The sequence below is a fragment of the Delphinapterus leucas genome, chromosome 17, assembly GCF_059928025.1.
Source record: "Delphinapterus leucas isolate spDelLeu-1000000601 "Yukka" chromosome 17, BTC_Dleu_Yukka2, whole genome shotgun sequence".
NCBI lineage: Eukaryota > Metazoa > Chordata > Mammalia > Artiodactyla > Monodontidae > Delphinapterus > Delphinapterus leucas.
In genome coordinates, this window is record NC_143145.1 from 19,198,099 (window position 1) to 19,214,272 (window position 16,174).

General features: G+C 39.7%; 1 protein-coding gene across 1 annotated transcript in view; it reads left to right on the forward strand.

Annotated features, from left to right (window-relative positions):
- ENPP2 (ectonucleotide pyrophosphatase/phosphodiesterase 2) overlaps positions 1-14,052 on the forward strand; it is a 109,697-nt gene extending 95,645 nt beyond the window's left edge. Inside the window, 7 exon segments of the mRNA XM_089898791.1 lie at positions 202-276; positions 1,589-1,725; positions 2,731-2,866; positions 3,548-3,625; positions 6,805-6,937; positions 8,786-8,942; positions 13,470-14,052. Of these exon segments, the coding sequence (XP_089754917.1) occupies positions 202-276; positions 1,589-1,725; positions 2,731-2,866; positions 3,548-3,625; positions 6,805-6,937; positions 8,786-8,942; positions 13,470-13,640 (887 nt within the window). The 3' untranslated portion in view covers positions 13,641-14,052.
- The last annotated feature ends 2,122 nt before the right edge of the window (positions 14,053-16,174 follow it).

The following is a 16,174-nucleotide window of genomic DNA, read 5'->3' on the forward strand; positions in this document are numbered from 1 at the left end:
AGAGTGTTGATTGATGGCTGCTCTAAAGAGGGGTGTTGCATAGAGGAATATGGCTGCTGTTTTGTTGTCCTCTTAATGGGATAGATTGGATAATATGCCAGGTTTGCATCTGAGCTTGGAGGAATGTGTTGGGTAAGCATTAAAACTTGAATGATAAAAAGAGAATAGCTTCTCAAAGAATCTTGATACTTCTGCTTCCAGCTGAAACCAGGAAATTCAGAGGCAGCAAAAATGAAATCAAGGAAAACGTTAATGGAAATTTTGAACCTAGAAAAGGTTTGGTTTGAGTTTTGAAGGAAAGTCTGACCTGGTAAACTGCCCCCAAGTACTACTGTTATGATTTGCTGGCTTTTCATTATATTTCATTTATACAATATTAGCATATTATGTTCTAATTCTTAGGGGTGGGTCCCCAAATTTGGTAGCTTTACCAAGACTTCTACATTTACTGCAATGCTGACAAAGCCCAGCTACCCAGAACAGGCTTGTGCTGTGAACTGTGGGCTGTTTTGCCTCAAATCAGCAGTTCTACTTGGGAGGGTCTTGCAAAGTAATCTACAAAGGGTTTTCTCTGTTACTTGTGTAGAATGGTAATACTTTAATTAAAGCAACATGTATACATAATTTAGTAAGTGCCAGAACTGACTTTTTTCTAATAGAAATCATAGTAAAACAATTCTTTTGGATCATCACTTAGGGGATCGTGAATTGCCAAAGCCTCAGTCTCTTAATATTTTGGTCTGCAGGACCCCAATTTCTATGAATCTATGGCAGTTCTGACTTTAGCCTGTCTAAAATGGGCAGATCAAGCTTGAGGCATTTATTGTGGGCGTAGAATGAAGGTTTGCACATTAATCTCCCATGTCTTCTTCTTAGAAGAATAAAGTTTCAAACCTTTATTTTTTCCTAAGAGGAGAGCTTCCTCTTAGGGGTCTGAATCTACATTCTGAGGTCTTAACTGAGTTCTTTGGTAACCGATGACCTCCCTTTTTTATTTAAAGGACCCCCTTGAATGCCACTTATTTTATCTATACATGTTCCTTTAAGTTCTTACCTAAAGAGTTTTCCTCCATGTCACAAAGCTACTTACTTTAAATGCTCATTAGTACTCACTTTTTATGCTGAAATAATGCATATTTGAGTTGCAGTTTACAAATAATGATCAAAGAGTACCTTCCTTTTAATTAAATCTTTGGTTAATTTGATGAGCCTTTCCAGGGTCAAATGAATTAATTCTATAAAAATCTAATTGTCTTGACTTCCCATTCAGCTGAATCATTTCAAAATTTAATAAATAATTGTCTTACCCATACAGATTAAAATTCTTTATAACTGAAAAAAACCATTAAAATAAATATGATATTTACTTTACAGTTTTGATAACTGTAAGCCTTGACCCACGCTTAGGTGATCAAATAAACCACAGAAGTGTTAGGAAAACTAACCTGATTAAATTAAGAAGAAGGAGCTACATTATTAATAAGTAAGCAAGCAAATTGTGGACAATTTGACTCTCTTCCAATATTTCTTTAACATTTGATGTACAGTTTAATATGTGTTTAAGACAGTTTATTTTTTTCTTTCCTAGAGAGACACCTCCTCTATGGACGGCCTGCGGTGCTTTATCGGACTAGATATGATATCTTGTATCACACTGACTTTGAAAGCAGTTATAGTGAAATATTCCTAATGCCACTCTGGACATCGTACACTGTTTCCAAACAGGTCATTGAGAAAACTGGGTTTCATGTTCTTCATGTCATTACGCTCCTTGCCTTAATATAATGATTGTTTGCTGAACAGAATTGTCTTATACAAGATTTTAAGTTTTCCTGATGAAAGAAATCCTATATTGGATCTGTTGTAAAATATTTTGAATTAGACTTTCTGCAGTGTTCTAAAAACTTCATGGTAATAGGTGGAATAGCATAGCATACTAATTCTTTTAGTTTTTTTTACTCTGCTCGACATGGTCCACTAGTTACAGAAGCCACCAGTATCTGGCCATTTGTTTTAATAGACTTTATTTTTTAGAGCAGTTTTAGGTTCAGAGCAAAACTGAATGGGAGGGACAGAAATTTCCCATATACCCACGGCTCCACACATGTATAGCCTGCCCCACTATCAACACCCTGTTCTTCTTTTTTTTTTTTATCCTGTTCTTTTTTAATGAAGGTTTTATGTTGGGGTTTCAGTTTTGGTAAAGATGAGGTAAGAAAGTTTATATCAGGAATTAGAAAAATTCATTGGGCAGTTGAACTATGTTTTTAAACTCTGAATACAAATGACTACTTCTACTGCCCCAAACACAGCTTCTTATTAATTTGTACTCAGGCACATACAATACATATATAGTCTTTTTTTTTAAACAGGAGGTATGTCTATATTATTTCGCAGAATATTATTTTTTAAGCTGTCTTATGTGGAATCTCATTTGTTATATCAACAGTGAGATTTCTGCCTTGCGTATTATTGCTTCACCTAAGACTGATAAGAGAGTCCTGCTACTAAAAACATAAGAGTTAAAAAGTTACTAGCTTAGTACATTTAAAACTGAGGTCCTTAAAAAAAAAAAAAAAAAGGGCCAATATCAGAATATGAGCTATAGTAAAAGCTAATGGGGCTTTGATTCTGGCTGTCTGGAACCAAACAATCCGGCTTCAGCATTTCCCTGTTGGTTTGGTGTTGTCTCTGCCATGGCATTGCTGACTACCTGTGACTACCATACAGGCTGAGGTCTCTGGCATCCCTGAACACCTGACCAATTGCGTCCGGCCTGATGTCCGTGTTTCTCCGAGTTTCAGTCAGAGCTGTTTGGCCTACAAAAATGATAAACAGATGTCCTATGGATTCCTCTTTCCTCCTTGTAAGTTACAGATAGCAGGATCTGACCATTCTAGAGGGATGTTATTTTGTGGAGTCTGGCGTGTGCAACTTGGTATTTAGGATTTCAGTGGTTTTTAGGTTTTCTAAAAAACCTAAAAACCAGAGGGGCGCTCAAGAGATTGAGGAGATGAACTTCTCTGGGAGCCTTCCAAAAGCAGCCAGAAAAGAGACCAGCTTTCACAAATCCTATGCCCGGGGAATTCTAAAATGCAAGGGAATATTCTGTGTGTCACCTGACATCACTAAATGAGCATCTGAAAGTGAAATAGGAAATTATTGACATAAATCTTTTACATAATACTATAGAGGTGATCTCTTAAGAATACATGAAGCCCTTTAATTCTCTCATTACCTTGACATTTTTTTAAAAGTCCAAATTATGCCAGTAAAATCAAAGAATTCTTTTATAAAATACTTAGTAGACCCAAGACTAAGTAGGAAGAAAAAGAATCATAAAAATGTTTTTAAGGAGAACTATTGAGTGAAGAAAAGAGATTGAGTGGGAAGGGAAGTAGGAAATGGTATATAAAGAATGGGATAAGTAGGAATAAAAGGGTAGATCCATGCATTTCATGCTGTTTGGACCATTTTAGAAGATTCCTTTTTTTATTGATGTCGATTTTATTATGTAATGGGCACTATTTGTTTTCCCAATGTTTAGATCTGAGCTCTTTGCCAGAAACTAAATATGATGCATTCCTTGTAACCAATATGGTTCCAATGTATCCTGCTTTCAAACGTAAGTCTAATATTTACCTAGTGGACTATTATTTGTGGAAAGAAATGTTTCTAAATTTACCACTTACCTTTCCTACCTCTCTATTCATTTTAATAATAATAATACCTTTCATGTGTTTAGCCTTTATAATTTTTGAAGAACTTTAATGTAAATTCTCTAGTGCTAAGCCAAAATATGAATCTGTGAGTGAGGGAGCTTGGCAGGGTTTTTTTATCCCTTGTTTATAATTAAGAAATTGAAGTCACAAGAAGTGACCCATGAATGGCAGAAGCTGAGCTAAACCAAGTTTGTGCTTTCCTTCTAATCCGGTGTTCTGTCTATTTCAATGCTCAGTGGTTTAAAAGAGTCTTCTCTGTATTTTGGAGGCTACCTGACATTTAACAGCATCTGTATTTATTTATAGAATGTTACAGTAAAAGCCACTAACACCTTTTTCCTTTAGTGGGATGGTGATGTATTCTGAATTTTGACCCCGAAACCCAGCAAGAGCTTAAAGGGTCTTCTGAATCATCAGAGAATTAAGTTCAGTAGGTTTTAGGGCTGTGCAAATTATACACACTCATAATTTCTTTGTATATGACATAGATATTTGTGGATGATAGTGATGAAATGAATGGTATAGGCACAGTGAGCCCCAGCCCCAAAACTGAGTTCTGATCTCTGGAGTGTGAACACTGGCTATGTGATCATAGAAATGCCATTTAGCCTGTCATTTATAAAATTATGAGATTTGATTGCATGACTTCTATGGCTTATATGGATTTGTAACTTAACTGTCCAATGACAAAAACAATCCATTTTCTATTTCTGCTAACAAAGAACTCATTCATTTGCCTATCCGTCCATATTCCATCCATCCATGCATCCCTCCATCCATCCAACCATCCATGTATTCAAAGACAGAGAAAGCATTATAGAGTAGCTTTGACCTCCCTTTAGTTTATTTACAGTGAGCAGACATATATGCTTATAGGAAAGGTAGGAAAAGGAAACACTTCTACATAACTCCACTTTCTAAAGGAGTATTGGGCTGTGTTACATGACTCTCAGGGCTGAAATAAAGTCTCAAAATAGGACACGAGATGGTGGAATGTCATCTACAGAGCCGAGCCTCCTCAACTTGACATTGGTGAAATGGCCAACACGGTTTAGAGAAAAAAAAAAATGTTTACTTGATGTCCTAATTTAGTAAATAAAGGCTTATTCAAAGGTAGAATCTCTTGCCTATGAGTGAAAAATTAAAGTATGCTTTTAAAAGGAGGTTTCCTCGTTTGTTCTCAGCCCCAGCTGAGAAAGGTTTCACAAACCCCCGTAGATCCATTTGTCCTAATATTACATGGAATGCAGCTTCATTGAATTTCCACAAATCAGGGTTTCCTGGATTTCTTTATCCTTTACTGATGCCTTTTTGACCAAGCAGCAATAAAGGAAGCACACGGTACCACCCTGAGGCTGGTGTGGCCAAAGGCCTTTCACAGAGGGCCCGCTGTCCTTCTTCACTAGGGGAATGGTTTTCTCGCATGCCACATTTCTGCGGGTTTGGCCTTTTGACTGTTCTCATTGTTATTTCTTTCCCTCTATGGCTCTCCAATTTTTACGCTTAAGTTAACTTTTGAACTTCTTCCCCACTGTCCTCATTTCTTTATTGCAAATAATTATCCATGGTATTTTGGCTCTGGTGGGCTGCTCTGTCTTTCTCATTTAGAATAGAGGATCAGCAGTTGAAGCACTATGGGAAAAATGCCCAAGCATTTTCTAATAAGGGGAGGTAAAAAATGATAACAGCCTGATCCTCAAAACCCCGATGTAGAATAGAGCATGGTAAGTTAAATCTAACATGTTAGAGCCAACTTCTTTGGTTTGCCTTTCCTGTCCTCTTCTGTTATTCCCTTCTTTTGTCTTTTCCCTTTTCCATTCTGCCCCTCTCCTTCCCCTGTGATTGACTATCGTGTAAATTGGAGCTAGCGAGGCCAAGGAAATCCTCTCTAGAGGATGACCATGAAAGTGAGAAATGAATAGTGGAGGAGAAACTAGGCATGCCTAGTCAGGGGACGTGTTTTCCAGATGAAGGGAAAAGCATATGCAAAATCTTACTCTGAAACAAGTTTAGTGAGTTGGGGGACAGGAAGAAAGGCATGTACCTGAGGGGGAAAGGAATAGGAGGAAAAGTCATGGAGGGAGGCAAGGGCCATGGTGGAAAGTTGGGATTTTATTTTAATTACAGTGAGAAATCATCTGGAGTGTTAGAGGTGGGTGTTGTGGAGATGTGATACAATCACATTTATAGTGTAAAAGGATCCATTTGGCTACTCCAAAGAGAATGGGCTACGGGGAAGGAAGAGTTTCTCCCAAGGTGCCAAGTAGTCTTTTGTGGTAGTTCATTGCAAAGAGGATAGTGACTTAGACCAGGGTGGATGCAGTGAAAATTGTGAGGAGTGGTCAGATTTGGAAGACTGGGATGTATTTTAGAGGTAGCACTAACAGGACTTGTTCACATGCATATGAAGTAAGGAGAGAAGTCAGGGATGAATCCTAAGATTTTGACCTGAACATCGGGGTGAGTGCGAGTGCCACTGGCTATGATGGAGAAGCCAAGAGTTGGATCAGGAGTGGAAGGAAAATCAAGAATTCTGTTTGGATAATTTTTTGTTAGATATGATTATTAGGTTTTCAAATGCACCATGAGAGGGCTGGTTGGATAACATGTCTGGAGTTGCCTGGAAAGGTTAGGGCTAGAGACATAAACTTGAGAATTAGCCCATCTACGACATGTGGAAGAAGAGAAAGTAGATTAAAGCCTTTTCTCAATTTCCCACAAACACCATACTTCCCCTGTTGCACATACTATTCTCTCTGCCTGGAATGTTGTCTCCACCTCTTTGCCTCAGAAACACCCACTTGTCCTTCAGATCTCAGCCTAGTAACCATTTCACCTGTAAATCCTTCCCTGACTGGTTGGGCTACGTTAAACTCCTCTACCATTGTCTCCGTATCTTTCTCTTGGCCGGTTCATAAATGGCGCACCCACAGCTAATGCTTTAGGATGGATTGCTCTTAAGAATCACAACAGATCTACTGTCTCTTGGCTTGTGACATTTGGCTTGTTTAATGCATCCAAGAGAGAATTTGGCCAAAGCAAGGAGTTTTGTTTATGGAGAACTGATTTTGTTTTTGTACAGGAGTCTGGAATTATTTCCAAAGGGTTCTGGTGAAGAAATACGCTTCAGAAAGAAATGGAGTTAATGTGATAAGTGGACCAATTTTTGACTATGACTACGATGGCTTACATGACACACAAGACAAAATCAAACAGTAAGCTTTTCATTCCCACACAACGTGTGCTTTTAAATTCCAAGATCTCACTCAAGAATATTTTTCAAATATTCACGTACTAGAGAAGAGCTGATACCTCTTAAACCTGTTGCTCTTCGAATCTCCTTGTGATTTCTTCAGTTCTTTTGGACCTGTGATTAAACGAGGCATTGGTGGTTGGAAAGGAATTAGGATTTGTGGTAAATAAATGCACTTTTCATTTTCATGAAAGAAAATGTATCAAAAGATTAGAAATTTTTTTAACTTTATTCTTCAACAACTCTTTAGTGGGAAGATGATAATTTTCACTTGTTTTCACTATTTGGGGGGGACTTTTAGAATTCCTTAGGTTTTCTGAGTCAGTACATTTCAATAGGAAATTACATATAAACTTTGGTCAAATCTCATTTCTATCCCTCTCTATGGTGCTATTAGGGATATAAAAGGATGAGGCATACTCTGTTCATAAGGAACTTACAGTCTGGTGGAGAAAGTAGGAAGATATAAATACAACAAATTCATAATAGGTTATCATTTAATTTTTTTTTAAAGGAGCTGATATACCTAATATTTGAAGAACTCTTTTAAAAAATTTTTTTAATTTTATTTTTGGCTGCGTTGGATCTTCGTTGCTGCATGCAGGCTTTCTCTAGTTGTGGCAAGCGGGAGCTACTCTTCGTTCCGGTGCGGAGCACGGGCTCTAGGCACGCGGGCTTCAGTAGTTGTGGCACACGGGCTCAGTAGTTGTGGCTTGCGGGCTCTAGAGCGCAGGCTCAGTAGTTGTGGCACATGGGCTTAGTTGCTCTGCGGCACGTGGGATCTTCCCAGACCAGGACTCCAACCCGTGTCCCCTGCATTGGCAGGCAGATTCTTAACCACTGCACCACCAGGGAAGCCCTCTTCATTTAATTTTATACATGCATGAAACAATTAGAGAGCAACACAAAATATGAGAGGGTTTCATTGTGATTGACAGACAGACATAAAATGCTAATTTTTTCCATATATATAACTAATAAAATAGGTGTTATCCTACCCCCTTTCCAGTCATCCATAAGAGAAGTCTTATCCTACTTGTACATTTATTTTATTGCTGACTATTGTCATAGTTTTCAGCCCAAATTATACTGTTAGTTCAATTATAATTTCAATATTTTGAAATGATTAAAATTAAGATAATAGAAAACCAGGTAAGGAATTATGAATTTCTATACTATGCTCTACTCAAAATAACTTTTTATACTTTTGTAACTCATCAGTAGCACTCAGTTCTTAGAATTTTCTTTAGTAAATGAATTCTCTGAACCAACCGTATCAAGTTCAGGATCTCACTGTGGCTGGAAGGGCTATCACTCTCCTAGCTCCTGTGTTTTCTGCCTCTGGTCCATTTTATACAAGTCTATGAAAGTTATTTTCCTGAAACATGGATCTCATAATGGCACTTCCTAGCACAGAAACCTTCAGTGGAGCATTACTGCCTGAAAAATATTGCCCAAACTCTACAACTTTGGCACTCAGAGCCCCCCTTACTTTGGCTTTTATTGACTCTTCCAGACTTACATTTCTACTCCATTGACCTATGCGTTATGTCCCACCTCTGAGAATTGGTTCAAGCTGTTTTCTTTGTCTGGAGTATCTTTTTCAGTCTACCAGGTTGAGAGAAAGAGGAGATTCCAGGCATTGAAAACATGATATTCAAAGATATAGAAGTGGGTTAACACCTGTAAGTGAAAAATGACTCCACTGAGCGAAATTTAATTTTAGTGACTTGGGCAATATTCACTGGCCACCGTTTAAAAAAGAAAGCTACTACCTCGGCTATAGTTTGATTTTGCCTTCCTGTTTCAGGTATGTGGAAGGCAGTTCTATTCCTGTTCCAACTCACTACTACAGCATCATCACCAGCTGCCTGGATTTCACCCAGCCCGCCGACAAGTGTGACGGCCCCCTCTCTGTCTCCTCATTCATCCTTCCTCACAGACCAGACAATGATGAAAGCTGCAATGTGAGTTCAAGAACAGTGTCCTTTAGGATTTGCTGACAGAATTCATCTTGGTGTCTTAATTTATATTCCCAGCCTTGAACTAGGACATACTTATCATAAAACATTTGCACTACACAAATGGGTATACAAATTGGGTCTTTAGAAAGGACCCAAAGGAAACTTTGCATAACACTTGGGAACTTTGTGCTCTAATGGCTTTTTATTTTTCAGCATAGGGGTGTGTGGGATGTGTGTGCATTTAATGTTGTTCTATTTCTGTGTTTGATTTTGGCAAATGATAGAAGTGCCCACATGTTTTCCAATTTGCAAAAGACATAGATATTTTGTAAAAAGTGAAAAGTAACACAATTTTGGTAATTACTGAAATGAGGGAAGAGTTCTCAGGAGCTCATTACATCATTCGCTCTACTTTTGTGGATGTTTGAAAATTTCATTCATAAAAACTTTTTAAAAAAGACATACACACAGGAATATATACTTTACAAATCAGAGTTTCATTTGCTACTAGTTATGAGGGCAGATGTAACAGGTCACCCCATTCTTAAATAGCACAGATGACTCTTGATTCACTTATTCCAACGTGAAAGGAGGACGGCATGGCAAAAAAGCCTCAGGAAGGCAGACAGGATCCGTGCTCTGTGCTCCTGGCTCTGTAGTAATGCTGCACTCAGGGACAAATCACGTGATTACTCCAGGTTTCTTTAATGTGATGGAAATCCTGTGCTCCAAGGTTGATTTTAGAAGTAATAGTCTCTATGCTTTTGTTTATGTAATAGAATAGGAGATAAAATCTACAGAGGAAGATTTTTAGTCAAAAAGCAGTACTCAAAGTACCCTGGGAAGAATGATGGCGTGTTTAACAGTCACACTCCAGGCAGCCTTCAAGGGGGAAAGTAAATGAAACAAGCACAGAAATTGCTTCACTAAAAGGCAAAGACCCTTAAGAATAACTTCAACAGAAATTTTCAGCTTCGTGGACAAGGCAGCTTTGGGGCTATGGCTTCAATTACAGGTGAAGATTGAAGCTATGACCATCCAAAACAAAATAACAGGTGCAGACAAAAAATTGAAATATGGCTGAAAAAGCTAATTAAGTTGGCTAGAATATTGGAAATGAGGATCACAGTGGGAGGTAAGGTTTTAAAGTTTGCATGGAATCAGATTTAAAGTAAAAGTAGTCGTGGTAGTAGTCATAGTGGCCATAGTAGTAGTAGTTATCATTGATTGAGTCCATGTTACTATCCAAGTACTGTGCAGGTCCTCTCATTCATTACTTCTGAACATCTCATTACCCTGTTAGGCAGATATATATGAGTTCCTCCCCCTCCCCTTTTATTAACTCTTGAGAAACCTGTAGCTCATAAAGAAAAAGTATGTAACATGGTTACTGGTTCGTCAGTAGAAAAGTAGAACTTTAGATTCAAGGCCTCTGATTCCAAAAGCCCATCCTTTTTCAAATTTATCAGATTTCTATAGTGGAAGCTTGGGGCCTTAAGACTTTTTTCTCATTGCACAGACATTAGATAACCACGGAAAATGTTTAGGCATAAGAGCAACATTGTAGACTCTGTTTTGGGGACATAAATTTGAATTGGAGGGGATCAAGCATGGTCCTCAAAGGTCTTTGGCAAGATTCCCAGGATTGAGGGAACAGAATTTGAACTGGGTGTGGTCGTGGAAATTTCTAAAGGAAGGTGGAAGGCAGCAATACTGTACTGGAAGGATAAATAAGATCTTAGAAATAATTGGATGGGAGGTGGAGAAGCAAGGGAACTTCAAGTGAGAGAGGAGCTGTCCTCAATTTATTGGCTCGACTTTCTCAATTTTGATTGTTCGCAGCCCACGAGACTAGGTAATGGCATACCCGAGAGGGATGTAATGCCTCTGGATAGCATGATGTACTTTTTTGAACTTCAGTTTTACTAAAATCTTGTTGTGGGGAGGTAAAATTTTTGCAAAAAAGGAAACACATATTTTATGGAGTTAAATTCAAAATTGCCATACATGTTTAAGATAAGGCAGAGACTACAAAGACATTTCAGACTTAAAGTAGGCCATTTAAGGGACACCTCAATTCCTGGGGGATGTATTCCTGTCATTAGGGGAATTTGGTGATGCAGGAGTTTGAAAAACGTTGTTCTGAACTCAGCTCAGAGGCAGTTCTTTATTCACCCCGATGTTACATCTGACAAATGAAATCCACTGATGTCCTCATACATCTTCCTCTTTGCACAGAGCTTAGGGGTATTTCTTACAGAGTTCAAGGCCAGCATGCCTCTTATTGAAGAACCCCCTGCCTACGTAGACACCTGTCCTTGCCTTAAAGTCCACCTTAAGACTTCTGGGACTTGAATTCACAAACTCACTTGGGAGGAAGTTAGGGAGAAAAGGCAGGTGAAGGATAAATGTCCATAGCAAGAAAAACACTAAGCAAGTTCCTGGACTGTGCTTTCGTTTGCATTAATGTGTAAAGTTATTTATTTTTTAAATTTATTTTTAAAGTTTTTCTTTTCCTCTCTTGGAGCACATGAACTTTTATTCGACTTTTATTAGTTTTGCATTTTGTACTAGAGTCTCCTGCCGCAAATACTTCTGTGGATTGCTAGCAAGAGGCAGAAGGCATTTTCTTCATGTGTAACATAGCCCAGTATTTTGACTAACTGGAGGCTGGATTTTAGCCTGTGAGAACCAGAGGAGAATGCCCCTCAAATGAAATTGGCAAATCACTTCCCAAGGAAAGAAATAGCCAAAGACAGATTTTCCCCCAAATTCGTATAATCCCGGCTAGGCTTTATTTAAATTAGGAAAAACCTTTTCACCTCTTGTCCACACATTCAAATGACTTACATTTACAAAGGAAACATTAGACTTACTGACCATTGAAAAATCAAATAAATGAGTCGAATATGAAAATTCTCCCGAAAATATCACTTCATGCTTACTCTGCTTACTCTGAGGGGGTCCCGACCCATTTGGAGACCTCCTACTTCGTTAATTATATGGTCACACTGAGGATTGGTCAGTACCGTTGTGGGTAGAGTTATATTTAGGCCTGTTCTTTCCTATGACTCGCAGAGATCTTGGTTAGCTTGGGTTAGGAGGGTGGGGCGTGGAGGGTTAAAATCCTTATTTCCCCCAGCCTGCAGAGCAATTTCTTCCTGTTTCTTCATTTTGCCTGGGATGGCCAGGCATCAGTTTTCTGAACCAACACCCTCCTGTACATATTTAGCACTGGCACAAGCTGCTGGAGCGCCCTGTCCAGGTCCGTGTGGGTTGGAGCTTTCTGAGAAAACCCAGTGCAGGTTCTTGGGCTTTGGTGGGTCGTTCATTGAGACCACTTGCAGTCAAAGACTTGGGCAAGGGCATGCCTGAACATTCTCAGCCCTGGGACTCACAGCTACCCTTCGACTTGTAGAAAGACTTTTGGAAGCCATTGCAATTCCGGAGGCATTTGGGAATAAAATTATTGGCAAAGACCCTCCTGCCCCATGTCTACTGACGAAGGTAGACGTTTCTCCATATTCTCAAGGCTCTCGGATCTCGTTCCTTCTCTCAAGTTCCCTCAAAACTGAAAGAAGGTATTTTTTAAACGTAAAGGACTGCTTTATCTGCACTGCCTTTTTGTTTCTACTTAGATGTGAAATAAATTGTTTAGTGTGGGACATTTAAATGTCTTTCATCTCGAATTTGTGCCAGTGAGGCAATTTTTGGGAAGTAGTTAAGACAGAAAGTGATTTCCTTCCTTCCCATCATGGGAAAATCCATGATGTTGTTTCCTTACTTTACTCATTTTTTTCCCCCTTCTTCCTTCCTCTCCTTCCTCCTTCCCAGGGAGCTGAAGTAAGCATTATTATTCTTATGAACGAATGAAGAAACTGAGGCCTAGAGAGGTCAAGCAGCTTCAGCAAGGTCTCACAGCCAGGAAGTGGAAGAGTTGTGATTCCAACTCAGGCCTCTTGGGCCCCAAAGTGCCAGGTGTATCAACTGAGCTGCGTAGAGTCGAACTCATTCAAATATCAATTCACTGCCGTCTAACAGATGATGTCCTTGATCTAGCACATTCTTCTGAAGGACTAGAAATGCACACACATCATTTTGTGCATTGGGCACAAGCTCTTTCCTTTCCTTGGGAGGCAGAGGAGCATTCCTAATTCCTCATGCTCTGTACTTCTCATTGCAATTTGACAGCAGGGGAAAGAAACACATCACTGAATTCTCCAGGGCCTTTGGTTTTCCCAATTTTGATTTATGTTAGGAGAACATATTGCATCAAATGCCGTTTCGTACCACACATCTGGTTTATTTGGTACAGCTAATTGCTGTTGAAAATGTTCACAGCCAAGGGCCAGTATTTGTGGCCCATTGCCAGCAGCACTGTGGGAGAGAGGCGGGGAGGCCAGGAAGGAATAACACGCCTTGGCTTTGGGTGCAGGAGTATGTAGAGGTCATTTGTGGACGTGGAGCAAATGGACCGTGTAGAGAAACTCCTTTGGAAAATTCTGACTCTGTACTCCCTTTCCGTTGCAGAGCTCAGAGGATGAGTCAAAATGGGTAGAAGAGCTTATAAAGATGCACACGGCTCGGGTGCGGGACATTGAACATCTTACCAGTCTGGATTTCTTCCGCAAGACCAGCCGCAGCTATCCAGAAATTCTGACACTAAAGACATACCTGCATACATATGAGAGCGAGATTTAACCTTCTGATCCTCTGAGGTGCAGTCTTATCAACTGGTGTATATTTTTATATTATTTTTGTATTTATTAATTTGAAACCAGGACATTAAAAAAAGTTAGTATTTTAATCCTGTACCAAATCTGACATATTACGCCTGAATGACTCCACTGTTTTCCCCTAACGCTTGATATAGGTAGTCTTGTGTTCTGAGTAGAGCTTGTAATAATTACTGCAGCTTTTGCATTTTTAGTGGAAGCTTCTAAATGGTGCTGCACATTTGATATTTGCATTGAGGAAATATCAATTTTTCAATGCACAGTTGCCACATTTAGTCCTGTACTGTATTGACATACTGATTTTGTAAAGTTGCATTCACTTACTGTTAATTATGACAGACATATTTAAGCCTTATAGACCAATCTTAAATATAATAAATCACACATTCAGTTTTCTTCTGGTTTTATTTGGTCTTTATTTCACATAAATTAGAGTGTTTGCTTCTGGTATAGTTCATGCATTAAATGTACACATTTCTTGTATTGGGCCCTCTTCTTAGTTGGATGTAGCTCACATAGAAAAAAGGACATCTTTAATATTCAACTGTGGTGGCCTGGATGAGATAGATGAGGTACATATCTATGGGAAATCAGAAGGGCTGAGGAAAAGAGGAACCAGAAGAACTCCTGAATATCCTCTCTCACCTATCTATTTTAAAAATATCTTGAAGTCTGGAGGAACAGGTTCTTCTGATCAAGTTGTTTCAAAGCTTTTATTAGGGCTTCCCTGGTGGCGCAGTGGTTGAGAGTCTGCCTGCTGATGCAGGGGACGTGGGTTCGTGCCCCAGTCCGGGAAGATCTCACATGCCGCAGAGCGGCTGGGCCCGTGAGCCATGGCCGCTGAGCCTGCGCGTCCGGAGTCTGTGCTCTGCAACGGGAGAGGCCACAATAGTGAGAGGCCCCCGTACCGCAAAAAAAAAGCGCTTTTATTAGACTCAACAGAGACTATATTAAGGCTATATTCTGTATAAGTATCAATGTAAGAACCAGGGAGGATATAAAGAGAAATAAGACACTGGGATGAAATATAGACATAAATGTGTAATTAACCAATCAAAGTTGAGAATAACAAATGCCAAGTGAAAAGTGTTAGTAATCATGCAATATGACAGAAGGGTCTGAATGATAGGTGGGGTGATTTTTGATTGACCCAGTTGTGGCTTTAAGTAATAATGAAGCACAAAGCGAGGAATCATTCAGAGATTTTCAGTCCTTCTGATTGTGTCAGGGAGAAAGCTGCATCTTAGTATTGCCATGTCTCTAACAGTTAGTAATCTCCCATGAGAAAAAAAAAGAACAGCACTTTTTTTTCATCATGTTAATTTTTACAGTAGCCACGTTTTATGGTCAGTGAAATGGGTTTTTAATTTCTATAAATTCTCCTTTAAAAGTAAATCTGCGTAAGAAGGAAGACATTGTGGGGACTTCCTGGTGGCACAGTGGTTGAGAATCTGCCTGCCAATGCAGGGGACACGGGTTTGAGCCCTGGTCCGGGAAGATCCCACATGCCGTGGAGCAACTAAGCCCGTTCGTCATAACTACTGAACCTGCGCTCTAGAGCCCACGAGGCACAACTACTGAGCCCGCAAGCCACAACTACTGAGTCCGTGAGCCACAACTACTGAAGCCCATGTGCCTAGAGCCCATGCTCCTCGACAAGAGAAGCCACCACAATGAGAAGCCTGCACACGGCAACGAAGAGTAGCCCCTGCTCACCGCAACTAGAGAAAAGTCCGTGCGCAGCAATGAAGACCCAACACAGCCAAAAATAAATAAATAAACAAACAATTTTATTTTAAAAAAAGAGGGAAAACATTGTGTTAAATAAAAAATACATAATAACAAAACTAGGACAGATGGTAGTGGGGATATGCGAAAAATCATGAAGGTGATATGAGAAAAACCGATGTTTGGGAAACACAGATACGGGAATACGCTGGAAGAAATGAACATGGTAATACTGTTGACATCTGTATTTATCCAGCAGCTGCTATAGTCCAGGCACGTCTCTGGCACTTCATATGCTTTGTCTGTAAATATTGAAAAGTGAGGAGCTCAGAGGAGATTTTATGGAAAGGGGAAGCATGAAGCTGGGAATGGAGGAGGCTTGAATTGGGCTTTGTAGTTTGGGGTAGGTAGTGTGGAAGTGAAAGCGTGGGCGATCGTTAGTCAAATTCATTTCACCTGCCTTCATGAATCAAAAATACTTGCGTGTCCTCCAAGTGGCATGTAGCCTAAACAATAGGGCGCTTGCCCAAGTTGTTTTCCAGGAACCTGGAGTCAGCTTTGTCTAGTTTGAGCTGAGCTGGTTAAGACTGGATAGGACCACCAAGCCTCCAACTGGGCACGCGCGAGTGTCCACTCTCGGTGACCTTCTGACATCACAGGGCCAAAAACTCCACCTTCAGATCGTGCTAAGCGCCTCCATTTTCTAATGTGCAGAGGCCTGTGGCTTAGTTACCCCTGCACAGAAAGATGATTGACTACTGCACCTTTTTC